Raw genomic sequence first — 26,578 nt, 5'->3', positions numbered from 1 at the left:
GTGTGTGAGTCCATCTCAGGGATTGTTGATTATAACTCCCCCTAACCCAAGTGGAATCTTGGCCCATGGGACAATTTCTCTTTCCTTATAGTTTGATTTTTAGCTATTGTAAGAACCATCCACATAGCAGAGACAATGCTAGAACATTAGGTGCAATGCTGTATGTCACAGGATGTGAATGCCGCATGGGTCGAAGTTAGTCTACTCTATAACTTCCCCGTGGTTTTTGAGCATGAGCTCTGCCAGGTTTTTGGATACTATCCTGAATCACCATCCCCAGCAGCCTTGGCCGTTTTCTGTATTTCTGTAATGCATCCTTCATCTGCCCCTTCATTCCTGCCTGTGTTTTTGGTGAGGTCAGCCTCCATTTTGGTCCCTAAATTTCAGAGCTGACAATATCCTCGTGTCTCTGTAATGGCTTTATTTGGATCCTTATCAGTGATGTAGCAGGTCTGATTGCTTTGTGGTGTGGCTGTGAAACTCCCTTTGCCACCCGTCCCTGCAGCTGCCCTGGCAGGTAGGTGACAGGACTGTCCTCTCCTTGCCATCTGCAGAGAAATCTGAGCCGGGCCACCCAGGAACAGAAGCAGTTGTCTGAGAGGCTCAAAGACGAGGCCGAGCAGAAGGAGCAGTTAAGGAGACTGAAGAATGAAATGGAGAATGAGCGATGGCATCTTGACAAGACCATTGAGAAACTGCAGAAGGAGGTAAGGGGCAGGAGTTGGGCAGGGCATGGGGCCCAGCCCCTTCACCCCCCACCATGCTGGAGGGCCTGACAGAGCTGAGCAGATCTGCAGTATGTCTCAGCACAAATGTGTCTGGGATTTGCAGATCCCCTGAAGCAGCTCTTCAGGCCTGTTGATAATTCCAGTTACGAGAAACTGGTTTAGAGAATGCCCCCTGGACCCTGGGCTCAGTTCCTCTCATCCCTTACCCAGAGAAGCCTGGCATTGTCAGTGCAGATGTCGCAGATGGTACCTCAGTCAGAACCTCTGCCTTTGTGTGTAATCGATGTGCTTGCTCCACCTTTCTTGTCCAGGAGCGTGAAAGGCAGTTTTAAAGCCCAGTAGTCGTGGCTTCTCTGCTCCCCTCTACCCTAAAACATCCAGAAGGGGAAAGGCACAGAGCCAAAATGGACTCCCCATGTTCTAGAAGCTTCCCTGAACGCTGGCCAGTTTCTGACATCTGCTCTGCGTCAGTCAGTTTACCAGCTCATTCATATCTAAGTAGAATTCTGTCTGCATCATTTTAATTTTGACAACAGTCCTGCCAAGGTATAGATTATGGCTTCAGTGTTTTTAATGAGCACATTGCAGAGGCCCAGAGAGGGCAAGTAATGCCCCAATTGTATAGCTGGTAAGTGGCAGAGCGAGAATAGGACCCAGGACCCAGAATCTAGCTCCAGAGATAGGCCTATTCAGGTCGCCACGCAACTTCCACGTTAGAGGTGACTAATCTGGGCAGACCATGCTCTGTAGACTTTGGGGGGCTACACAGGAGAGAAGAGGAGATGTGTGGCGATGGGGTGCAAGCCTAACTCCCAGGCTCCAGATGGAGCCTCATGGCGGGGGCCGGGGGTGGGTGGTGGGGTGGGGTTCACACCTGTGTCACTTCTCCAGATGGCCGACATTGTCGAGGTGTCCCGCACATCAACGCTGGAGCTCCAGAACCAACTGGATGAATACAAGGAGAAAAATCGCAGGGAACTTGCGGAGATGCAAAGACAGTTGAAGGAGAAAACTCTAGAGGCAGAAAAGTCCCGTCTGACTGCAATGAAGTTGCAGGATGAGGTAATAATGGCCGACCAGCGCAGTTCTGGTTTACCCGTGTTCAGAATCTGCTTTGAAACTCTTCCAGGAGAGGCTGGGTTAGATTCTTGTTTTCTTTTTTCCTGCTGCCTTGCCACACAGCATGTTTGATCTTCGTTCTCTGACAGGGGATTGAACTTGTGCCCCCTACACTGGAAGCGCAGAGCTCTAACCACTGGACTGCCAGGGAATTCCCACTGGGGTAGATTCTTAAGACAGCATTTGAGCTCGATTCTCAGGATGGTTGCATCAGGGCAGATGGCATTCTAAGATACAGAGGACTCAGGGCCTCTGACGTGAAGTTGACACAACTTTAGTTTGTGTGATTAAGCCAAGATATTCTGCCTAAAAAAGCTTAGCGGCTGTTTATGGAGCAGCAGTGGTGTGCCCAGCTGTGTCTAAATGATTCATATGTGGTAATGTTTTAATTTAATCCTAGAACAAAGATTAAAGTAATCCGTTTTTTTTTTTTTTTTTTTTTTTTTCCGCCATTGGCTTAAAATTACATGGACTTTCATTGCAGTAGGAGTGGTGGATAAGAGTTTCAGAACAACAATAATGGAGACAGAAATCTTTAGGAATTTATGAGTACTGAAAGTAGTAAAGTGTATTCTTGGTTTTATATTTAAGAATAATAGAGCAAAGTAACCCAAATGTTAGCTCCTTTAAGTCTTGACTTCTGAAGAATTGTGAATAATAAAGGGAATGTTTTTGATTATTTTAATGGAAAGCTGAAGGCTCTAAAATGCCAGTACCATGTAAGCTGATTTCTACTCTGCCTCCTGCCAGCTAGATGACCTTGAGCAAGTTACTCCAGTTTTCTGAGCATCTGTTTCTACATCTTAAAAGTATACAAAATAATAATGATTTAATAATTAAATGAGGTAACATGTGAGACTATATGGCAAAGGATCTGTGTATACTGAACACTAATACTAGTTTTTGTTATAATTCTAAAGCTTGCTTTTTCTTTTGTTTTTCATAAGCAGTACCAAGAGCACTAAGATTCCATAGGAAAACAAATTTTTCTTTAAAAAACAAACTTTTATTATCTTTGATGATCAAAGAAAGGTCATTCATGAGTCAGTGCTGAAACTGTGTGAAAGAACAATGGATATTTATTGCAGACTTCTACACTTCTGAAAGGAGCCTGATAACAGATCTCCTCTGGTTTAGGGTCTCAGGACACAGGACTTCTAGTAAGAACTGAAATTAGCGTATTGATAGCACAGTTCTCTTTGGCATTGAAAAACAATCATTTTCATAGCAACTGGGTGAGAGGATTCAGATATTTGCGAGAATACCAACAACTATTTGTAAGCTGCTTTGGTTTCAGAAAATCCGTGTCACAGTGACCCTTGTCCAGTGCTTCCCTTTGATTTTTGTATAATGGTTATGGTGCTAAAATCTTCAGATTGGAAGGAACCTTAGAGACCCTCTAGTTAGATAAGGAAACAGATTCAGAGAGATTAGTTAGGGCCAGATGGAGATCGGTGTTGTTTGTAAAAGGGCAGTAATTCAAAAAAGAATTCCTTAAGATGAAAACAAAGACTGTACTTCCTTGATATTCTCACTGGTCTATCCTTGTGAGACAGTGTTTCCATTTGAATGGCAGAAACAGGCACCTCCTCCTTCTAGAAGGAAACTACAGTCAGAAACCACCCTAAGGGTGCTGGAGTCATGGAGTTGTTTGAAACAAAAGTGAATTAATAAGCCAGGATCACATGGGATTCTTAAAAAAACTCACCTCTGTTCACCACCTTCCATCCCATTTTGGCTGTACTTAGTTAAAGCTCTCAATAACAAAAAACTGCAAGGGTCTTTGCACTTGAGTGCTGTAATACTGCCTTGTTCGCTATGAGAGAAACAGGCCTTTTACCTTTTTTACCTTTGACATGGAGCTAGAAAAGTTCTGATGAAGGTCATCTTTAGAGAATTAAGACTAGAGTTCACTGTTGCATTTATTTTCTAAATCCCACTTCGCCAAGGGCAGTTTTTAATTACTTTTAAAGTTAGCACTGGTAGGTTCAGAAGTTATTTGTCTACTTCATGATTCCAGACATTGTACTGCTAACTGTATTGTGCATGTCCTTCTTGGATACTCTCGGTTATGGTAGAGCTCTTGGTGGATGTTAGGGACTGAGGGCATCAGAAGGCAGAAACGGGCTGGATGTTGGAAAGGATACCAAGAAGGAAATGTGAGCTGTACCATTACCTATCAGTCTGACTGTAAAACCCCCGTACTTTGGGTGGGGTATGACCTCATTTGAGTCTCAGGACAGCTCGTTAAGGTAGGTTTATTGATATATTTATCACAATATTGTAAATCAGGACACTGAAGCACAGAAGATTTTTTAAAGACTTTCTTATTTGGAGAGTTTTTTTTCATGTCCTGGAGCATCTCTGTATCCAAAGAATGTCTCATCATCCTTTTTCCATGGAAGGATTTTCATTTTGTGTTGTCACTCAGTCCCCACTGACGCCAGCCTAGTCTTTATCAGGAGATGTCTTCGTCAAGACTGTGCTGTTCTCGCAGAAATGTCGGGTGTTCCTTTTAGCCTCCAGGAGGCAAACACAGTTCCTAGTCTTCCCTCTGGGCTTCCTAAACTAGTCTAACCTGTTGGGTCCCCAAAAAGGTTGTCTCTGAGGCTTCCCCACTTTTCTGTGAAAACCACTCCCAAAGGCTGGTATTTCTTTTCCTTTTTAATATTTAATTGCATACCAGCCTCTCAGCAAAGTGTGGTTTTAAAAATAATTTTATTTATGTGTTTTGGGCAGTGCTGTGTCTTCATTGCTCTGCTTGGCTTCAGCAGCTGCGATGTGAGGGCTTCAGGAATTGTGGCTTGCAGACTGTAGAGCGCAGGCTTAGTAGTTGTGGCTCATGGACTTAGTTGCTCCATGCCATGTGGAATACTCCCAGACCAGAGATCGAACCGGTGTCCTCTACATTGCAAGGTGGACTCTTAACCACTGGACCACCAGGGAAGCCCCAAAGCTGTTACTCTTTACTGGAGTTTGCCATTTGCTATCATAAAGGAAATTAACCCATATAGTCTGTTGCTGAGACTGTGTTTTCCACCTGTTATCCTGAACCACCTCCAGGAGGGACGCTGAGAAAGAAACAGACAGCCTTCACCGAATCAGTCCACAGAGATGTTTAAGGAATACCTATTGTGTGCTGAGGTGCCTAGTCCCTTTGGGGAGAGTTCAGAGGAGTGGAAAACACGGCAACTCTTGGGAATCAAGCTCGTTGTCTCTTACACTTTCTTCAAAGCTGTCAGTTCAGTGCCACCTTGTGGAGGAACAAAACACTGTAAATTATGACAACTGACCATATTCTTTTAGAAACCCGTGGTTTTCTCTTAATTTGTTTATAGTAATAGATTTTGTGCCTGCAGGATGCTTTGGAGTCATGATTTTAGCGTTTATTTTCCCCTCACTTTAAACCTCTGTTGAGAGGAACCTATTACAGGTGAGCAAGATTATGCTCTGGGAGGTGCTAACTTAGTTCAGGGGCTTTCAAATATCTTTGACCGTGACCTGCCTTAAGAAAGATGTCTTGCCTTGTAACACAGTAATGCATGCATCCATACAAATGTATTAGTATCTAGTAGAAATGTTTCAGAAAACAATGTTTGCTTGTACTACTCTGATATTTTTTTCCATTTTATATAATGCTGACCAACATCTACTGGATTGAATTTATAACCCAATGGGGTTTTTCTCTGTAGCTGGAAAGTGGCTTCCTTTTTAAACGATTTGTGTTGAGGGAGGATGTGGACCATTTTTAAAGTCTTTATACTAAATTTGTTACAGTATTGCTTCTGTTTTATGTTTTGTTTTTGATTTTTTTTTTTTGGCCAGGAGGCATGTGGGATCTTAGCTTCCTGACCAGGGATCAAACCCACAACCCCTGCAAACCAGGGAAGTCCTCAAGTCTTCTTTTTACAAAAGAGGAAACTGAGGCCGAGAGGGAGGTGGTGCTTGCTCAGGGTTTTCTGACCTCCAGCATAGCGGGAGCTGCTATATCCTCTCCGGGGTCAGCCTGCGCACTCATGAGAGCTCTGTGCTCCTATGTGCCCAGATAAACACCCCCGTATCTCCTCATTCTAGATGCGCCTGATGGAGGAAGAGTTACGGGACTACCAGAGAGCTCAGGAAGAAGCGCTCACGAAAAGGCAGCTTCTAGAGCAGACACTCAAGGACCTGGAGTACGAGCTGGAGGCGAAGAGTCACCTCAAGGATGACCGAGGCCGACTCGTCAAGCAGATGGAGGTTTGTGGGCAGCCGGGGTCTGGGGAGACGTGTGTGGGACAGAAGGGAAGCAGCAGCCTTTTTGCGCACACCTCAGCCTTTGGGAAAGTCTTTGGTTTTTTATTCTCTTGCACAGTTAGATGTTTGTAAAGTCATTTCTTTCTTTTGCTGTGCGGGGTCTTCACTGTGGCTTGTGGGCTTTTCGTCAGCACATGGGCATGTGGTATTTTAGTTTCCTGACCAGGGATCAAGCCCAAGCAGATTCTTAACCACTGGACCACCAGGAAAGTCCCTAAAGTCACTTCTTGATTTGAAGAAGAAGCCAGGTAGTTCATAGATTCATAAGATGTCAGTGCTGGAAGGAATGATGGAAATCATTTATTGTAGTCTCATCATTGTCTTGAAGAGGAAGCAAAATCATCCAGAGGAGATTAGATGAGTTTTCAGAAGGGCACATAGATAGGGCACAACAGATAGTTTGTTGCTTTGGGTAGTACTTCCAACTGCAAAGGAGACAAGGCTGCTGTGAATACGGAGGGGCTCAGCCATGCCTTGGGTCCAAACCGCCCAACACCTAGGGACACCCACATGTTCCGCTTTTGTTCCCCAGATTCTGGCGCGTTTTCTTACAGAGGGTCCAGCTGTGCCAAAACAAGCAGCAGACTGGCTCAGGCCACTCTTGGATAACCGTGTATTCATAGTCCAGGACAGTGCAGACTGGCTCAGGCCACTCTTGGATGACCATGTATTCATAGTCCAGGACAGTGCAGACTGGCTCAGGTCACTCTTGGATAACCATGTATTCATAGTCCAGGACAGTCTATCAGAAAGTGCTCAGCTGGGGTGATCTGTTTACAAGATGAAAACACAACACACTAGAAAAATGTGAGTAATAGCATCCAAATTTGAACATTCTACCAAGAAAGACAGGGAGAAATTTAACATCAGTCCCGCTTAATTTACAAAATGAATTTACAAGAACAAAACCTACCCCAAACCAGAAACCCCACCCCAAACCCAAACCAGAAACATCCACCACCTACTCCCACACACAGCCCACATCCCAGTGGAATTTAGAGAGGAAAAGAAACACTTAAAAATCAGCCTCAGACCTATGGAAAAAGTTAACATTGTCAAGGTTTTGATAAAAGTCAGACAGTGCTCAAGGCCAGGAAGAGATAGCTGGAATTTAAAAGCTATGGAATTCCTGATTCTACTTTGCAAATAAATAGAAATAACTTTTAAACCTCCAGGGGACTTAGTAGCAGTTTATATCTAGGAAGTGATGTTTCAACCATTAAAGATTTTATTAGATCAGCCCTTTTGGAGGCTTAGAATTACTTGGTTATGGTTTTATCTTTTTTGTTTTTTTTTCAAGATTGCAATATATTTTCCCAGTGTCCTGGTTCTAATCTCATTAGGGGAGGTCATTTTAGGCAAACTAAACCCAGGTAACTCAACCCAGGTAACTAGGAAGTGATTATTCTGCGGCTCAAACAATCTGGTTAAAAACAAGCTAAAGCTTCATCAGGCAGTGATGTGAAAACCTTTGGTGTAATGACCTGTGGCCTGATCCCCTGAAGTCTCCTGCTGGGTTCTGTATAGTATGAATTGTAGGCAGGGAGAGTACCCTGTGAAGAGGTGCTTTTAGTCAACCATTGAGTCATCAGGTTGTCTCCTTCTAGAATATTCTGACTATAAAAAACATATTCCGTGTACTAACTCAAGGTCTAGAAGCAGTGGCATAGCTAAGCTTCATTTGCCCCTGTGCAGTATTTTAGCTGTTTTTCCATTAAGCATGAATGAACAGCTCTCAAGACCCCACCAATGAGGCACACCAGAGGGTGCTTCCTCCCCTAAGAGGCCGCTGGCAAGATTGTCTTGCCATGACTAATATCTTGCTTATTCCTTCACTAGCACTTGATAGATTAATTCTTAGACTCAAGAGCTCTCTCATTAATGAGCCTGTAAACTCAGAAACTCAGGTGCCTGTTTTCTCCTGGGAGACAGGTCTTTGGGTTCTCTGTAGGTTTTGCTCACAACAGAGGAGGCATTCACAGACATTGAGTCATTCACAAGAGTTCAGTGAGTTTTATTTTTGGTGCACACGGAGGCTCGTCAGCCAACTTTGACAATCGCAGAGACAATATTTATGTACAGATGCTGCAGGCTCCCATTAAAACTGAAAATGCTGATTGCTTTTAGTGTGCCTGCCCCATGGCTCTGACTTAATCTGGACGTATGGCACACTGCTTGGTGACAGGAGAAATGCATGGACCAACCCCATAGCCTCCCATTCTAGTGGGGCGGTTTGTGTTTGAAGCCTCTTTTTTTTTTTTGTATACAAAGCTAATTTGAAGTGCTTTTCTCCTAATGTTCAGTGATGTTAAATTAGGAGCCTGCAAGGAAGACAGAAATAACTATTTTTTGTATGATGGGTGGCTTAGCAGAATGGGCCAACACTGTCTTTATGTTATTCTGCTGAGGACCTGGGGACTACACCAGCCTTTATGAGATTCCTAGAAGGAAAAGGCAGATGCGAAAGCCTGCTTCAGACTCTATTCCTGTGAAGGTCTTGGAAACCCTGAGCAGGAGAGAGGAAGAACATTGTCCTGATACATTCAGGGTTTCTGGCATTGTCTCAAAGATGTCCCAGAGAAAGTTGTTGGATATTTTGGTAATAAGCTAGAGAACTGGAAATTAGCTTGGAAATAAACTCACAATTAAGGGAAAAAAGAGAACATTGTCCTGAGTTTACAGTAGTTCGAGAAGAGTGCCTTGGATGGTATCCTGGTTTCCACGTTGTCTTTAAACAGGTAACATATGCTTGTTAGGCTTAGGTAGATCTTTGTAAAATTACCGATTCATAGAGGAAAAAAAAGGCTTGAAGGAAATATAAAATATCCTCAGTGGGGCAATTTTTTTCTCCTTTTATGTGTTTTCTAGATGCACAATTATGTTATAAAAGCAATAAAACAGGTTTTAAAAGATGTACTTTGCACAGTATGAGAAAAAGAAACATCATTTTGCCAAACTCTAATTCATGGTGCTCAGCTCTCATGTACCTGTGGTATTGTGCAAGGCGGGGCAGTCCTTGCTCCTAAAAACTTGGTCAGTGCAAGTTAGGTAGGCTGTGTTTGTAACTTCTTTCTCAGGACAAGGTGTCTCAACTGGAGATGGAGCTGGAAGAAGAAAGAAACAACTCGGATTTGCTGTCTGAGAGGATCACCCGGAGCAGGGAACAGGTACTGTTCTGTTGCTGAGTGCTGTGTGGATCATAAGGAAATGTGAGAGGTTAACCCTGAGGATTTGGCTGGTGGAGGGGGAGCAAGTCCATGGCTTACGGAAATGACGGAAGATGGTGCGAGCCACTACAAGGGAGGTGAAATATATACCATAAAGTGTGTAGAATGAAAGTTTCCAGAGTGGCTATGGTCACAACAGGCAAAGTGCTTTTAGAGCTGAGGCTCGAAGACTCATGAGTTCAGCCAGCAATTGTATGAAATTTGGTGGCCACCACTGTATTAGTGCCATTGGAAGTAAATGATACGATGCAGTCTGTTCCTTCAAGAACTTTGCCAGTGAGTTAGTGCATACATCTGTGAGACATTCATAGCATGGTAACAGTGCCATTCAAGTGAGTGATTTTTGCAGTTTTCAATTGGCAGGAGTTGCATGGATACCTGAGCCAGGGACAGTTCACACTTTCCTCACACTGTAGATAATGGAACTGATTTTCTGAACTACACTTGGTATGATCCCAAGGTTTTTGGGGTTTGTTTCCATTTTTCTAATTAAGGTTCAGAGTGCCTCAGTCATATCCTGGGGATGGGGTGTCACATCACTAGGAGTGGTAGGTCTAGGAGTATGTCATCCCATCATTATTTGTTGTTGGTGGTCAGTCTCTCAATTGTGTCCAGCTCTTTGTGACCCCCTGGACTGTAGCATGCCAGGCTTCTCTGTCTTCCACATCTTCTGAAGTTTGCTCAGATTCATGTCACCAGGCACTTAAAACAGCCTTACAGCCCCCAAATATCAGACAAACTGAACCAGAGGTGGTTGCCTCCCTTGCTCAGCTGGTGGCCCAACCCTAAGGCAGCTCTTCACTCAAATCCATTTATTTTAGCCTCTTCTCTTTCCTCCCAGTATGGTTCACGGAGAATGGAACTGCTCTCTGTGATCTGGTCAAAGTTGAAAGTATTTTCCCTGAGCTGAGAACCTAAAGCAAGCCTGGAGAGGACATAGAGGGAACCTACTTGTTTTATGGAAAAGAGTCCCTGTCCAGCCTCCTGCACTGACCTCATGTAGCTGTAAGGAAGCCCCAGCCTCTCTGAATGAAGCTTCTAAGATCTAGACAAATGAGACTGTTTGTCCAGGAGATTTCTGAAGTCTTTTCTGAATTCTGACATTGAAATTCTGTGAGAGGATTTTATAAAATTAAGTGTCTGGGTCACCTTTTAACTCTTTTCTTCTCTCCCCGGGTGTGTGTTTATGTCCCTGTAAAGTTGGGTTTCACAGATGTCTCTAGTCTTTTTGCAATGTTTGTTCTATTTTCCTCATCATTTTTCTTTGTTCTCACTGCCCTCTCTGGGGTAGGGAGGGTAAAGCTTGGTGTCTGTTAAAGTGGAGAGACTGAGCCTTGTGTTCAGACTGATGTAGGAATTACTGAAACAATAAAACAAACCCCTGAGATAAGTGAGGTCTGATGGGAGTTCTCTCCTGGCCTATGTTGCCTTTGGATTTATGAGGAAGGGTAGAGAATGGGTTGATCAAAGATACCTGCCTTACAGGAGAGCATTTACTTCTCTCTCAAAGTCAAGGTGAGAATCTGAGGCTTGCTTCTTGCCTCTTAAAGGTCCAAGGAAGGGCTCTGGGTGTAGATGAGGGGGCCTTGATTCTGAAACCATTTCGGTCCACTTAGGTTAAATTCTAGGGATGTGCTGGTGCCTTCCTGCCAGAATTAGAGAAATAGGAAAGTTCTAAACCTAAGACCCCTTCTCCTCCGCCCCTTCAAATGCGGCTCTGTGACAGCTCCTTCACAGGAAGTGTCCCCTAAAGAACAGGAAATGGCGCCTGTCTGTTGTCTCCAGCCTGACTTATAGCATTGGCTCTGGATGCTCCGCAACAGCCCTGCAACAGGAAGGTCTGGGGAACTTTGTTTTGGATCTTGGTCTCCTTAAAATTAAAAAGTCAAAGATTGAACTTCTTCCCTCTACTTAATCTCTGCCTGCTCACAAGAGCCTCTTCTAAATCTTTGCTTCCTCTGAACATCTCCCATTATTTTTCCTCATCTTAGTTATAGGGTTTAAGTGGAAAAGCTAGAAAGAGATTTTCCCAGCAATTATAGTGAGTGGCCTACTCCATTTATGTTGTGGCTGTCTGAGCGCAGGTTGGAAAAGAGTTTCCAGACACAGAGCATTTCAGAAGGGAGTGAGTTTATTAAGAACAAAGAGCAGAGATAATAAGCGTGCGCAAGCACAGTGGGCCAACTCCTAACAGGCCAGGGCGAGTGGACGGTGCTGTTAGAGCAGTGTAGCCACTGTACATAGCCTCAAGACCAGGCATTCCTGCTGGGAGGGTGGTATTAGGTGTTGGTTAAGGTTCCATAGGGCAAGTACTTGGGTGAGCATTTTTGCCTAATTTAGGGTCAGGAAGCCTGCCGGTGATGATCTGGGGGCTTTTGGCAATGGTTACAGATGGGCACAGCCAGGTTCACAGGTGACCTTGGTTCTGGGCTCTGCTTCTGTGGCCTTGGGGCAGGACTCCTGATTTTGCAGAATCTTTGATCTGACAGTGACTTCCCAGGTTCATTTCCCCAGGCTTTCTGTGTAATAGACAGAGAGGCAAGGCCCAGAGTTACCTGTGATCTAGCTAGGGCACATGGCTGACTCCCAAGGCAGAGTTCTGTCTAGCAGTGTGGGCAGAATGGGATGGACACCCACTATGTGCATAGCCCTGAGGCCAGGCTCCAGGGTTGTTGAGAGTAGCCTCTATCCTTGAGGTGCTGGGGTTTGAGGGGAGGCATGCCTAAACAATGGGAAATCATCAAGAAAAAGCAGCAGATAACTACATGCCAAGGGAAGGGGTCAGGCAGCTAAGGAGGGAAAGACCATCACAGCACAGGTGACTGTGGGCGTTCTTAGAGGAAGGCTGCCCAAGACCTGGCTTTGAAGATTGGGTAGGTTTTGGACAAACTACCAAAGGAATGGGAAATGAATCCTAGATAGAATGGAGTGGATGAATAAAGATTCAGTGGTAGGATCTGTTTTGAGGGGCACCAAATGGACTGCTGTGTTTGGTTAGGTTTCCAGTTTCCATAAGGCAGGTTAAAGAAGCAGGTTGAAGGATTTGAAAGGAATGCATATCCTGAAGGCAGAGGGGAGCCTTGGAAGGTTGTTGAGCAGAACAGTGAAGCACACAGTGTGTGCTCCAAGCGGATAGATGGGAGGATGGGCAGGAGCCCAGGAACCTGAATGCAGAAGCCTCAACTGGGCTGTTCCCAGGGACGGAGGACAGGAAAGGGGGTTGTGAGACCAAACATTCTGTCCTTCTCATCTTTTTGTTTCCAGTTTCTCATGCTTACATCTGATGGTCAGTAAATGCTGCCAACATTATTTGTAAGTTCCCAGGCCTTCTGAAGCCTTCCTTTTCAATACGTGCTCAGGATATTCTTAAAATTGAAGGAAATTTGAATACAATAGTGGGTGCTTTACTGGTTTTTGGTCTGTTTAAATCCAGAAAAATCTCTTTTCCTCTCCTTCCTCCAAAACCTTGTTTCTGTTTATGACATTTTCCATCCTTATTGAGGGTTCCTTGGGTGCTGGGCACTGAGCCTGGGACTTGCATGCTTTCTCTTGTTTTCAGGGCTTACAAGGTTAAGTGGCTGCATAGGGACTCAAGACCTTTAAAAAGGTGTGGAGCCACGACTTGATTTCAGAGCCCACTACCTCCCACCTGTTGCCATCATCCTGGCAATGGGTGGGTGAGGGTAGTATAGAAACACCCCAAATGTTTGGGTCTCTATTCCCAAGTGAAAAATAACGCCATGCTGTCTCTTAATATGAGTGAGGATTTTTGTTCACCTGCTCCTCTCCTGACTCTCCTGTGTCCAGCAGTGAGATGGCCCAGCTTGGTGTTTTAAAGATGACCCAGAGGCTGATGTTCTGGCTCCTCAGGCACTGCCGTGTGGTTCTGGTGGCTGAGTGCAACAGTTAACAATAGAGCGGGGCCTGGATAGAAAAGTGTTCTCTAGGCCTTGGAGGCCAAGATAACCCAGCCTAGTGGAAAGAGCATTTGTTCAACCCAGGTGGCCAGCAGGCAAGAGGAAGAGTATCAGCTCAAGGGCTGCCCTGTTGCCTTGGCAACTGCAGGATAAGTCCTGGTAGATAAAGGCGTGGGCTTCTGCACTCATGTTCGGGAACTGCTCCTGAGTGGCTAGCTTGCATTTGCTTCTCCGTCTGCACCAGAGGGGTGCAGTCACTGGAGTATGGCTGGGAAATACGGCTCCTTTGCAGTCAGCGAGTGAAAGATCAGAATGGTATTTCTTTCTTTCTTTTTTTCTTTAGTTAAAATGATCCTGGTCTCAGAACTGCCTCCTATTGTAGAGGCTGCTCAAAAGCCCACTGTGTACAGTTGCTTAATAATAATTTTCCTTTCTCGTGATTGAGTATCAGTTTTAGTACTAGGTAGAAGTGTGTGTGCACCAAGCCCTTTACAGCCCAAAGGTAAACACAGGTGATGGGGTTAAATATTATTATTAGCCATCATAAATGTCTCTGGCTTTTCATTAACCCAGAAGGCAGCTGCTTCTAATCCTGAGAGCTGGCTCAGGTCACGAGTGCCTCTGACACAAACCCATTGGAATCTGACACTGTTACTTCCGACCGACGTGCTCAGGGTTTAGCTTTCTTCCAGTCCAGCTGTGATAAACTGTTGCCTTCAGCTCCTGTTCTGTTTTTGATTTCACTGGAAAGTTTTTGTTCAGTGTATTTAATATGATTGAAGGATAGACAGCACATGAAGCGCTAAGCTTATATAGAGAAATGTTTTCCCAGTCTCTGATTCACTTCCCTGTTCCAAAGGAGGAAGCAGGCTAAGTCAGAGGCCATTTCTCTCTTTTTTCTTTATCTCTCTTTAATTGTTGCCAGTGTGGGCCTGGGGCTTACCCAGTGACTTAGTAGTAAAGCATCTGCCTGCAATGCAGGAGGGGCGAATTTGATCCCTGGATTGGGAAGATCCCCTGGAGAAGGGAATAGCAACCCACTCCAGTATTGTTGCCTGAAAAATTCCATGGACAGAGGAGCCTGGCGGGCTACAGTCCATGGGGCTGCAAAGAGTTGGACATGACTGAGCAAAGAGCACAGTGTGGGTTCAGGGTAGGAAGGACTGATTTAGAATATTCAGGAGTCACAGGTCCTGTCCTGGTGTCACTGCAGTGAGGAGCACGGCCGAAACACTTGTGGTTTATGGTGAAACCTGTCCTTGGGAGTGTTGTCTGGACCATCACGAGGTGTTCCTTGTGTAGGGCTCCGCGTGGTATGTTTATTTTAGAGTTTAGCGTCTGGTGCTTCTTTTTGAAGAACTGAAGGAAGCTTATCATGTTTGCCAAAAGCCTTGATTTCCAAAAGATGGAAGGAAAATTGACTGTCTGGTGACAGTAACTGTTTTACAGCCTCAAATCTGTTCCTTCCTACTCTTCACTCTTAATTTATTTTGCACTTTTATTTGAATAGCCATCTTTTGAGGGGATGTCGTGGAGTCTGAATAATAGCTATTTTGCTTTTCCTTCGGAGAGTCACATTTCCCTGGGGCACTCCAGGGAGGTCTTGACCTGTGGGGAACCTCCAGGATGCTGGTTCCCAAGTGCCCGTCTGTACCAGGAGACCTTGTTTCCTGCAGAGTCCAGAATTTCCAGTTAGTAGCACTGAGGGAGCAAGACTTGGGCCCGTGGCTGCTGCTTGAAGTTGTAGCATCTGTCCTGAAGCCCAGCCTGGGCCCGTGCTGTGGACCCCTCAGCAATCTTTCAATCGCTCCTCGGCGCTTCTCTACCTCACACCACACGAGGTGCTTCTTCCTTTTAGGCTCCAAAGGACCCCACCCCACCCTCCAAATTCTTCCTTCTCCTAGATTTTGTCCTTCACTGAGGGACCTGGTCCTACAGGCTTTTAACCCAAAACTGCTCCCACCAGTCCTGAACCTCCCACCTGGGAAATGGGGGTTGTAATGTCTGCCTGTAAGGTCAGGGACTGTCTTTTTGTCATGATGTCCAGCCTGAATGAGCAGATGGACCCACCCCATCATTCCAAGACCACCCCTCCACCCCCCTCCACCAGCTCCCAACCGTGTGTGTTCACAGACACACCTTCCCTCTCACCTTGATAGAGTGAGTCTTTTCTGGGGACCCTCCCAAAGGTCTGGAGAGATGGGCTGGCTTCGAGCCAGAGGATGGAGGTGCGGCCTGAGCCACCCAGCACCCCACAGTGGGGTGGGGGCCCCAAACGTGCTTTCAATAGCAGAGGCCAGCTCCAAGGGCCTTACATGCCGTCTTGTTCAGCTTCCGTGGTTAGAAATGTGGAGTCCACATCCCAGAGGTGAGATGACCAAGGTCACATGTAGGTGGATGCAGAGCCAGGAGAGAAGCTGGGCCACTGCAGCCTGTCTGTGTAACCGCTTCCCATTGCAGTCAAAGTTTAACCGTGTCCTCACTGAGGTCCTGGCCTCTGCCCAGCGGGCGTGAACAGAACAGGTTCCCCTAGGAGGCACATCGCGGTCCCGTGGCCCAGCCGTGCTGACCTCCGCGGCGGTGTTGGCTGGTTCACAGCCTTGCTGGGGGGCGGGGGTGCTGTGAGGCTGCATCTGTTACCTGCGGACGTGGTGCTCAGAGAGCAATGACAGGAGTCTCCGGGTGTTCTCCACAGCATGTGATTCCCGAGTGCCCTGGGGCCAGGCAGGGGTTGTGGGTCCGAGGGAGGCATCTACGTGCACTGACTGCTGACCTGTGTGTGGCTGGCATTTTTTCCCCCACTGCATTTGAGGATGCCCTAAGGAGACCAAGTGCCGGGGCTTTAGTTTTATGTGAAAGCAGTATCTACACCCTAAGTCCGCTTGAAGCCTTTTCACTGCATTAGTCCAGAGAGCCTGAGCAGGTGGGGTAGTGGGCTGTGAGTAGGCGCCACCTGGGTTCTTGCCCTGCTCCTTCTGTTACGGGGATGATGGCAGTGGACCTCCGTGTTCTCTGCTGTAAAGTTCTGAACCCCTGTGACTTAGAAGCCTGCCAGTCAAAAAATGCAAAAAAAAGTCAACTCTCAAGAGTCTTCTCCAACACCACACTTCAAAAGCATCAATTCTTCAGTGCTCAGCTTTCTTTATAGTCAGCCCAACTCTCACATCCATACATGACCACTGGAAAAACCATAGCTTTGACTAGACGGACCTTTGTTGGCAAAGTAACGTCTCTGCTTTTGAATATGCTGTCTAGGTTGGTCATAGCTTTTCTTGCAAGGAGCAAGTGTCTTTTAATTTCATGGCTGCAATCACCATCTGCAGTGATTTTGGAGCCTGAAAAAATAAAGTCTGTCACTGTTTCCATTGTTTCCCCATCTATTTGCCATGAAATGATGGGACCAGATGTCATGATCTTAGTTTTCTGAATGTTGAGTTTTAAACCATCTTTTTCACTCTCCTCTTTCACCCTCATCAAGAGGCTCTTTAGTTCTTCGCTTTCTGCCATAAGGCTGGTGTTATCTGCATATCTGATATTTCTCCTGGCAATCTTGATTCCAGCTTGTGCTTCATCCAGCCCGGCATTTTGCATGATGTACTCTGAATACAAGTTAAATAAGCAGAGTGATAGTACAGCCTTCATGTACTCCTTTCCTGATTTGGAACCAGTCTGTTGTTTAATGTCCATTTTTAACTGTTGCTTCTTGACTTGCATACAGATTTCTCAGGAGGCAGGTCAGGTAGTCTGATACTCCCAGATTTGAAGAATTTTCCACAGTTTGTTGTGATCTACACAGTCAAAGGCTTTGGTGTAGTCAAGAAAGCAGAAGTAGATGTTATTCTGGAACCCTCTTGCTTTTTTGATGATCCAGTAGATATTACCAATTTAATCTCTGGTTCCTCTGCCTTTTCTAAATCCAGCTTGAACATCTGGAAGTTGACGATTCATGTACTGTTGAAGCCTGGCTTGGAGGATTTTGAGCATTATTTTGCTAGCATGTGAGATGAGTGCAATTGTGTGGTAGTTTGAACATTCTTTGGCATTGCCCTTCTTTGGGATTGGAATGAAAACTGACATTTTCTGGTCCTGTGGCCTCTGCTGAGTTTTCCAAATTTGCTGGCATATTGAGTGCAGCACTTTCACAGCATCATCTTTTAAGATTTGAAATAACTCAACTGGAATTCCATCACCTCCACTGGCTTTGTTTGTAGTGATGCTTCCTAAGGCCCACTTGACTTTGCATTCCAGGATGTCTGGCTTTAGGTAAGTGATCACACCATCGTGATTATCTGGGTCATGAAGATCTTTTTTGTATAGTTCTTCTGTGTATTCTTGCCACCTCTTTTTAATGTCTTCTGCTTCTGATAGGTCTATACCATTTCTTTCCTTTATTGTGCCCATCTTTGCATGAAGTGTTCCCTTTGTATTTCTGATTTTCTTGAAGAGATCTCTAGTCTTTCCCATTCTATTGTTTTCCTTTATTTCTTTGCATTGATCACTGAGGAAGGCTTTCTTATCTCTCCTTGCTGTTCTTTGGAACTCTGCATTCAAATGGGTTTATCTTTCCTTTTCTCCTTTGCCTTGAACCTAAAGGCAAAGAAGGAACAGTTATATTTTCCTGGGTCACTTTCTTAGTTCTCTGGACTTTTCCATTCCGCCCTCTGCTGGATGGTCCTGGGAAAAGGATGTGGGGCCTCTGCTTCTGAAGAGCATTCTTCACCATTGCTGAAGGCATTCTGCGGGTGGGGCATGGAGATACCCACAGGCAGGCAATGGGATTTCTTTCCAGATGCTGCTCAGCGAGGTTCATTTCCTATTAATATAGGAGAAATCCTAGGGAAGGCCTAGCCTTTGCCAGGGCACCTGGAGTGTTCTTGCTGACCTCTGATCCTGGTGTAAGAAGGGAGGAATCTTGCAGTGTCTGAGACATGCTGGCTATGGAAGCCTCTGCCGAAGCTTGAACTTGTAATGCAGCAGTCAGGAGCTCAGGGCGATCCTGGCTCCCCGTTACTGGTTGTGTTGATCCCTGGCAAGCTGGGTGACTGACTTGCCCCAGTTTGCCTGGGATCCCCCCAGTTTTAGCATTCAAAGTCACATGTCCTGAGCATATCCTCAGTCCTGGGCAAGCTGGGGCCATGGGTCACCATCCAAGTTGGTTAGCTTCTCCAAGCCCTGGAGTCCTGAGCAGAGATGCTAGTATGTACATCGTAGGGTTGTGGCGGGAATATCATAGGATAAGTGCGCTTGGAGTGCCGAGCAGGGGTAGCAGATCTCAAGGGCTGCTGTAACCAAGTACCGTAAAGTAGGTGGCCTGGAGCAACCAAAATGTGTTTTCTTAAGTTCTAGAAGCCAGAAGTCTGAGGCCATGTTCCCTCTGCACCTGTAGGTGAGCGCTTCCTTCCTTCTGGTAGTTTGCAGATGATCTTTGGTGCTCCTTGACTTGTAGACGCCTCACTCCAGTCCTCCATCTTCACATGGCATTCTCCCTGTGTCTCTGTCTTACCTCTGTGCATGTCTGTCTCTGCATTCAAATTTCCCCTTTTAGCAAGGACGTGGGTTGTACTTGATTAGACGTCGCCCTAATGACCTCAGTTTTTAACTTGATTACTTCTGTGAAGATCGTACTTCTAAGGTCGCATCTGAGGTTCTTGGGGTTAGGACTTTAATATATCTTTTTTGGCGGGGACACAATTCAACCCATAACGGCAGAGTTAACTGTAACTATTATTGTTATTTGTATCATTGTCATTGCAATCATTGAGAACTCAAGAATATCTAAGAAACAGCTCTAGTATTCAAGAGGAGAAGACGGGGCCCCCGTCATGAAAATGAGCTGACCTAGTTGTTGGAATTCATACCTGGGAACCATTTCAGCACAAAGGCTATAGGAACCACCCTGCTGACCTCTGGGCTTTTGGTCTCTGTGGTGTAGATGGAGCAGATGCGGAATGAGCTACTTCAGGAGCGAGCCATGAAGCAAGACTTGGAGTGTGACAAGATTTCTCTGGAGAGACAGGTGAGGGCAGCTGGCCCCATGAGCCCCCTGACGCTCCTCGTGGCTTTGAACTAGAGCCCCATGGTTGAGCCTTCTTTGCACAGCAGGCCCAAGAACTCTGGAGCATAACTCATCTGAGAGGTAGAGGTTTTTCTAAGGCCTCTTTCCAGAAGGGTTATTCCCAATAATTTTAAATGTGCTTGTAAGTTTAGCAGCTGCAGAGAAGTAGAATTGCAAGTGTTGTTTTCTAGATGCTAAAGAAGACTAAATCAAATGAAAAGAGAAAAATACAGTGTTGAGACTTCCCTGGCAGTCCAGTGGCTAAGATGCCTCACTCCCAATGCAAGGGCCCCAGGTTCGATCCCTGGTTAGGGAACTGGATCCTGTATGCTGGAACTAAGAGTTTGCATGCCACAACTAAAGATCAAAGATCCTGCGTGCTGCAACTAAACTAAGACCTGTCGCAGCGAAATAAATTTTAAAAGCCAAAAAACAAAAACCAGTGTCCTTTTGTTTTTTGTCCAGAAAACAAAAAGCACGTCCAGTGCACGTGTTGGTAACAGATCTTACATGAATCATTGTATCTTTAACATGCCATTCATGTAAGTTCTTCACTGAATATGACATATGGTATTTCTGAAGGAGCCTATTTCTCTTGTCCCACACCAATAGGTTTATAAAAGGCCAAGGTCAGGATCATTTGTCTGTTATCCAGGAGTCTTAGGACATGCCAGAGATTTCACTCAGGCTTATAAGGAATGTGATAGAACCTCTTCTTTCAGCTTGTCAGGACATGAGTGCAAATCTTTTTCCTGGAAACATGCCCAGGTCTCCCAGTGCCACCCATCTGAAGATGGAAAGCAGGCTTACCCCAGTCACTGACCACACACTTGCCCGCCCTCTGCTCCGCACAGAGGGTGTGGTAGACACAGCCCCTCATGGTCTCCCTGTCTGATTCCAGAACAAGGACTTAAAGAGCCGGATTATCCACCTGGAAGGTTCCTACAGGTCCAGCAAAGAGGGCCTGGTGGTGCAGATGGAGGCCAGGATCGCAGAGCTGGAGGACCGTCTGGAGAGTGAGGAGAGGTGAGCAGCTCCAGTCCTGGTGCACAGGCCCTGCTGGGCACTGGGCATCACGTTACAGGGTGCTTTTACCCCTGTGTCTATGCCCATCCTCCTAAGCCTGTGAGGAAGGCAGGGCAAATACAACCGTGCTGGAAAATAGTTTCCGTTTTGTAGATGAGAAAATTGAGCCCCACCAAGTAAGTAACTTGAGGAAGGTAGCCTGGAAGGATATTGTTGCAGCACGACTAAGACTTGGGACCCCCACTGCTCAACTCTTAGTTGTTCCTTTCGCCACACCTTAAATAGGGCAGGCTGCCTCATAAGTTAATGAGTTTGAGCTGAATCAGATGAGAGGGGGCTGACTGTGCTCTAGGGGCTGGGTGTATTCAAGCAGAGGCCAAGTGGCCATCTGTCAGAGATGGACACATGGGTGGGAGGGCCACGGGAATGACCATACCCTTTCCTGCCCCATGATTATCTGCAGCTTGTCCTTGGACCACCGCCCAAGGGCCAGCTCCTCAACTCTTATTAATGGCCCCTCACCTTCCTGGAAGTTGTGTGTGTCTCTGTGTGTATGTGTGGAGAGCACTTTACATTATCCATTTTCAGTAAGACTTTAGGGACTGGGTCAGGGCAGTAAACCCCAAACATTGATAGCCTGGCAGTCTGTGAATCTCTGCCTTACCAAGTGAAGCCTGGTACTGGGAGAACTCAGGGCAGGTCTGACCCCAGCTCAGCCTCTCTCGGGCTCTGCAGCCTCAGGCAAAGTCAGTCCCCTTCTCAGAGCCCGTTTCCTCATCTGTCCACTGAGCAGCGCTTTCCTCCTGTACAGCTGTGAGTCTCCCTGACCCCAAGCCCACGTCTACCAGGCAGCCCGGGGCTGGCTGCCTGTGGGACTGAGATGAGACTGTCTTCTGTTTTGCCCTTCCAGGGACCGGGCCAGCCTCCAACTGAGCAACCGCCGGCTGGAGCGGAAGGTGAAGGAGCTGGTGATGCAGGTGGACGATGAGCACCTGTCGCTGACTGATCAGAAGGACCAGGTGGGGGACCCTCTGCGAGTTCTTTTGAGATTTAGTGTGGGCTGGGGAAGCCAGATGGAGGGGAGGGCTCGGAGGATGGACAAGCGGCGAAGTTGAGTGGACTGAGTCTTCTTTTTCCACTCCGCCCCTTACGGGATGGAATGGGGCCTTTGGAGCCCACTTCAGCAAACTTCACACCCTGAATTTGGCTTTGAAAAAGTGGGATTTTCTGTCTTAGAGTCTTACCTCCACTTTCGCATGAGGCCTGTTTCCCACTTTGCTGTATCTTGTTGCTTGAAGAGAAGGGGTCTGGACCACTGGCCTTTTCTTGCTGCGCTGGGCGACCCACCAGCTCACAGCCTGCCCTTTCCCCCACTCTGCCCCCCTCACCCCACTCCCACAGTTGAGCTTGCGCTTGAAGGCAATGAAGCGACAAGTAGAGGAGGCTGAGGAGGAAATCGACAGGCTGGAAAGTTCTAAGAAGAAGCTGCAGAGGGAGCTGGAGGAGCAGATGGACGTGAATGAGCAGCTGCAGGGCCAGCTCAACTCCATGAAGAAGGACTTAAGGTGGGCAAGTGTGTAGACGCCCCCAGGGGCTGTGACAGCCCTGATGTTTGAGGAGAGCACGATGCTTTCAGAGTCTTTCCTGTTGTCTCTAGCCACCGTGGCCACTGTGGGGTCATCCCGTCCTAGAGATGACAGTGGCTGTATCTACTCCATTCACCCCATGTGCTCAGTAGGTATCACATGTGTCAGCCTCATGTGATGTCATCTGGGCAGTGATGTGATGTCATCTGGGCAGTGTCATCCCTATGACACTGCCCAGTGTCAGCAGGGCAGGTATTATCCTTGTCGTCCGAAAGGGGAAACTGAGGCTCAGAGCAGGTCAGACCGGCTCACACCACCCTGTAGAGAGGAGTTCCTGGGCCAGCCCTTAGGTTGCCTGGGTTAGGGAGAAAGGAGATGAAGTTGTGGGTTCCTGTTCTCAGGAGAACTAGGATAGCCCACGCCTGGTTTCTGCAAAGAGCTGCTCTCTCAAGCTCCCTGGGCACAGCAGAAAGATAGGGGATTAATGGGGGTGGGGGAACATTGCATTCCTTACCTCAGGGTCACAGCTTAGGGCATTGGAGTGAGGGGTGAGTTTATCTTCATCCTTGTTCATAAAGCTGGGCTTTTCCTGGAGGCTGATGGTGACTGGAGGCTTCTTGCCAGCTGCCCAGGCACTTCTCTCATAAATGCACAGAAGAGCCTGTTGAGAATCCTGTAAACACGGCATGTCTATCGAGAATCCAGCCCCAGGTTGGCATTAGGAGGCAATATATAAGGGGGCACCAAATATCTTAATCAAAATGCAGTATTAAAAAAATTAGTGCAAACCACCCGTGGTGCACAGGATGATAAAATTTCACATTAAGATGGGATTTACAGCAGGACCCTGCCAAGCCATGTGGGAGCTTGAGGCAGGAGGGAAAATCAGGACTACTGACCTTGATTCAACCCTGCCCAGCTCTCCATTAGCAACAGCCTCCCTTGCTACCAGGTGGGCAGTTTGCTCCCTGTTGCTGTACATGCTCCTGTGCCACCCACTGGGGTGGAGAGACAGGCACCTTGAACCCCTTCACCTCTAGATCTGAAGTGAGCCTCAGTCCAGGGCCAGAAACATGCCCCCTGTTGTTTTACAGACTTAAGAAGCTGCCAAGCAAAGTGCTGGATGATGTGGATGACGACGACGACCTCAGCACGGATGGGGGGAGCCTCTATGAGGCGCCACTGAGCTACACCTTCCCCAAGGACAGCACCGTCGTCAGCCAGATCTGAGCCCACTTCCAGGGGCTGCAGTGGGAGGCGTGAGAGGGGGCGCCATCGCCTCCTCTTTGCAGACCAGGCATCTCCTCTTGACGTCACGTCCTCCTAGGATCTCTATGGTAGCACAGCTCTGGTGGCTTGGGCAGCAGCTCTTGCGGGGTATGTGTTGCGATGCCTGCGGCCACTTGGCAGGATGGAGCCCCACTCTGCACAGCTGTCTGCTGCACCATCTGCATTGCTGCTCCTCCTGCACGTCCCCCTGTCAAGAGAAAGGGTCCAAAGGCTGGTTCCTATGCAATAGCCCTGGTGCGGGGGAGGGGATGATGTGTAGACTGTACATATTTTAAATCAGACCTTCTCCTAGACTGCTGCTGTTCCATTTTGGAATGTTGCAGAGGCTTCATGGGGTGGCTTGCTTGTAAAGTTCACATGTGTCTATTGAGTATTATTTTTTAAAATACAAAGCTACTAGATTTTTAAATATGGAGCCAGAGGCAAGAAGGAGAAGGTAGAATAAAGACCACTCTGGACCTCAGAGTTGGAGAAAGGAATTGTTGAGGGGATGAGGGACAGTTAATCCTGAGAAGAGAAGCTCAGGTGGTCTTAGTGAAGAACTCCCTGAAGGAAGGAGGGGAGGGTAAGTCTGAGGTCACTTGTATCTCTGGTCCTTGGTTGCTTATTTTATCTAGAATTTTGTTATGATTTCTGAACCACACTGAGTCGATGCTGGTCACTAATTGAAATTTCTTTTGTGCAGGTAGAGTGGGGAGACTTGTATGTAAGGTTTTTCCACAAATGATGTGGTATCTGGAGGCTGGAGCCTTCCTCTCATTTCTTGTTGGTTCCTTCCTTCCCCTTCCCAGAGCAGGTCTGTAATCTATACTCTTGGGGCCCCTGGACAAGTTGTGGTGGGTGGGCACTAGGGGGGTTTGGGGAGCAGGATCACAGACTTAGACTTGAGGAAGAGGCAGGTGATGTGCAGGCAGGTGATGGGGAAGGAGGAAAGGAGGGGAGATGAGCAGGTATGTGGTGTAGGTAGGAAGGAGGAGGAGAAGTTCTTGAAAGCTGGGGGATGTGTAGAGAAGAGGCGGGTTGAGCAGGATCCCAGGTTTATGTCAGGAGAGGAAGAGAAGAAGCAGAAGTCAGAGAAATGTCTGTACAAACTGGAAGAATCCTTCTCACTTCTGGGACAAGGGATAGGAGCCAACCTAAGCAGGAGTAACTGGGACTGGGTGAGGTCTGGGCAAGGCCAGGTCCCTGGGATGGAATTTTAGGAAGGCACTGGGAGCCTGCAGGGATCTGGCACTTCCTCCCGGGCTTCCTGTGGCGGTCCCCAGGTGCACCCAGCGACCAGGTCCAGTCACAGCTGGTCAGGCCCATGGCCAGGGAGGGAACCTTGCAAGTTGTATGCTTGTGAGTGTTCGGCTGCCTCACAGTGTCTTGACGCATCCTGGAACGTGAGAAGCCTGTGGCCCTGGCACACCCTGACAGATGCCTGGGGGGCAGGAGGGAGCAAGGGGATCTCAGTGCCCTACGTACCCCAGGTCACAGAGCCAACCCATCGGGATTCAGAGTGGTCACCCCCATTCACGGGTAGGTGTCGTCAGCCCCCGTGGGTGAGGCCCCCAGAGCAGAAGTGCGAAGCCTGTCTCTGCCTCTGCTTACTTATTTAGAGTATGGAGATATACGTCCCTTTAACCATTCATTCATTTAGCAAATACTTATTGGACATCCATGATACCCCAGCCTCCGGCACTGGGAAGACAGCAGGGAATACAGAGGCTCACAGTCCCTAACCTTCCTGGAGCGCTGTCAGGGGAGAGGGTGACAGACAGCAGCCGCACTGATGAACACAGGCAGAGCCTCTCCGGACGCATCCCAGAGCCCCTCCATCCTCTGGGGGACGCAGCGAGCCTGTGGTTGGTGGACTGGCTCACGAACCCGGAGCAGTCCTTCGACTCTCGCACGTCGTGAGTTCCCCGCTGCTTCCACCACCGTTAGGCATTTGCCAAGAAGCCTGCCCAGCAGTTTCCACCCCTCATTCCTGTGGATTGGAGATGGAAAAGGTTGGGGCCCAAGAACCTTGGGAGTGCGTCAGCTTGTGTCTTGGTTTGTGAGGAAGTTACTGCCTCTCGTTCTGGCCAGGCCCTTCCGGTAGCCATGAGGCAGTCTGCAAGAAGCACACTGTCTGTGAAAAGAGAACAGAGTTCACCATTCGGAAGTCCTGCATCTTTACCCTAGAGGTGAGACATTACCCATGTCGACCCACTCGCCCTTCTGCACTGTAACAGGGCTGGCAGTGAGCCGGATGCATGCAGTGTGCTGAGCTGGAAGGAACACCAGCCTCGGAGCTGAGATAGATGTCTTTAAGTCCTGGCTCATCTTAGCCCAGTGACCTTGATGGGATGACCTTGAGAGACATGTGTTCAGAGCAACAGACTATGCGGGATGAATTGAGGACCAGGGCTCCAGGTCCTTGCCAACTCTGACGTGCTATCGTTCTTTGATTTTATGTACACATATATTTTTTTTCTGTTTGTTAAGAACTAACTCAAGAATATTTCCTTTAGTTAGTTTAAAAAGAAAAAAATATTTTATTTAATAAACAAGTTTGTGGCCAAATGCTGTGCTGAGGAGACAATCATCGTATACCTTTATAATTTTTCTTCTTGCTTCTGAGTGTCATCCGACGATGCCGATAGGCTTATTGTGTTGGGTTTCTGCTTGCGGGTCTGGTTTGATTGCCTTGGTTTGTCACACGGAGGAAATTATCTTGGCAGCTGCCTCCTGTAAGTGAACTCCTGGAGAAAGCGAGTTTGTCTTTCAATAAACGATATCACCCAACAGGAGTCTTGACTCTCCCGTTATTTCAACTCCCTTGTTTTCTCCAGATCTTGGCTCCCTGTCTGCCAAGAAACAGCCCAGCTGAATGGCTGGAAAGTACTCAAGGTAGAGGAACTTGGGGCATTCCAGGCTGGGAGTTGGGTGGGAGGGGGTGAGGGGGGAACACAGAGGATTAAATGTACCCGGATTGTTGTGACGGTCTGAGAAATCCAGACGGCCCATTTCCAGAAAATGGCAAAAGGGGAAAGTGTGTTGATGACTGAGAATGAGCAGGCACCCGCTGGTTACTCCTCGTTCCTGAACTGTGGTGGGTTCTCCTGCGATCGCTGTGTGTACATCACCTCGTTTGATCTACAGCAGGCTTACAGCCCTCTTATATGAAACAGAAGTCACTTCTGTGTGGAGGGACCTACACTGCTGCTCCTCGGCTCTCAGAGCTGTGCTCTGCCCTGCCCTCTGGAGGCCGAGCCCTGCAGGCCCGGGGCTCCCCCCTCCCCCACCCCCCGGGGGTCAGCTGGGGGAAGCAAGTGAAGGTCAGTATTGGTCTGCTCGTCACTCCCTCCTC

General features: G+C 47.4%; 1 protein-coding gene across 2 annotated transcripts in view; it reads left to right on the top strand.

The window, feature by feature from the left end:
* Positions 1-26,018, top strand: part of CGNL1 (cingulin like 1) — a 170,208-nt gene extending 144,190 nt beyond the window's left edge. For both annotated transcript variants that reach the window (XM_070797498.1, XM_019968767.2), the window contains 9 exons: positions 555-707; positions 1,620-1,790; positions 5,922-6,083; positions 9,218-9,307; positions 19,217-19,300; positions 20,241-20,365; positions 21,276-21,384; positions 21,767-21,930; positions 23,046-26,018. In XM_070797498.1, the coding sequence (XP_070653599.1) occupies positions 555-707; positions 1,620-1,790; positions 5,922-6,083; positions 9,218-9,307; positions 19,217-19,300; positions 20,241-20,365; positions 21,276-21,384; positions 21,767-21,930; positions 23,046-23,181 (1,194 nt within the window). In that variant the 3' untranslated portion in view covers positions 23,182-26,018. The remainder of the gene's footprint in view (positions 1-554; positions 708-1,619; positions 1,791-5,921; positions 6,084-9,217; positions 9,308-19,216; positions 19,301-20,240; positions 20,366-21,275; positions 21,385-21,766; positions 21,931-23,045) is intronic.
* Positions 26,019-26,578: the final 560 nt, after the last annotated feature.

The sequence above is a fragment of the Bos indicus genome, chromosome 10 (assembly GCF_029378745.1).
Source record: "Bos indicus isolate NIAB-ARS_2022 breed Sahiwal x Tharparkar chromosome 10, NIAB-ARS_B.indTharparkar_mat_pri_1.0, whole genome shotgun sequence".
NCBI lineage: Eukaryota > Metazoa > Chordata > Mammalia > Artiodactyla > Bovidae > Bos > Bos indicus.
The sequence above is the reverse complement of the archived record's forward strand: the minus strand, read 5'-3'. Positions and strand labels throughout refer to the sequence as shown.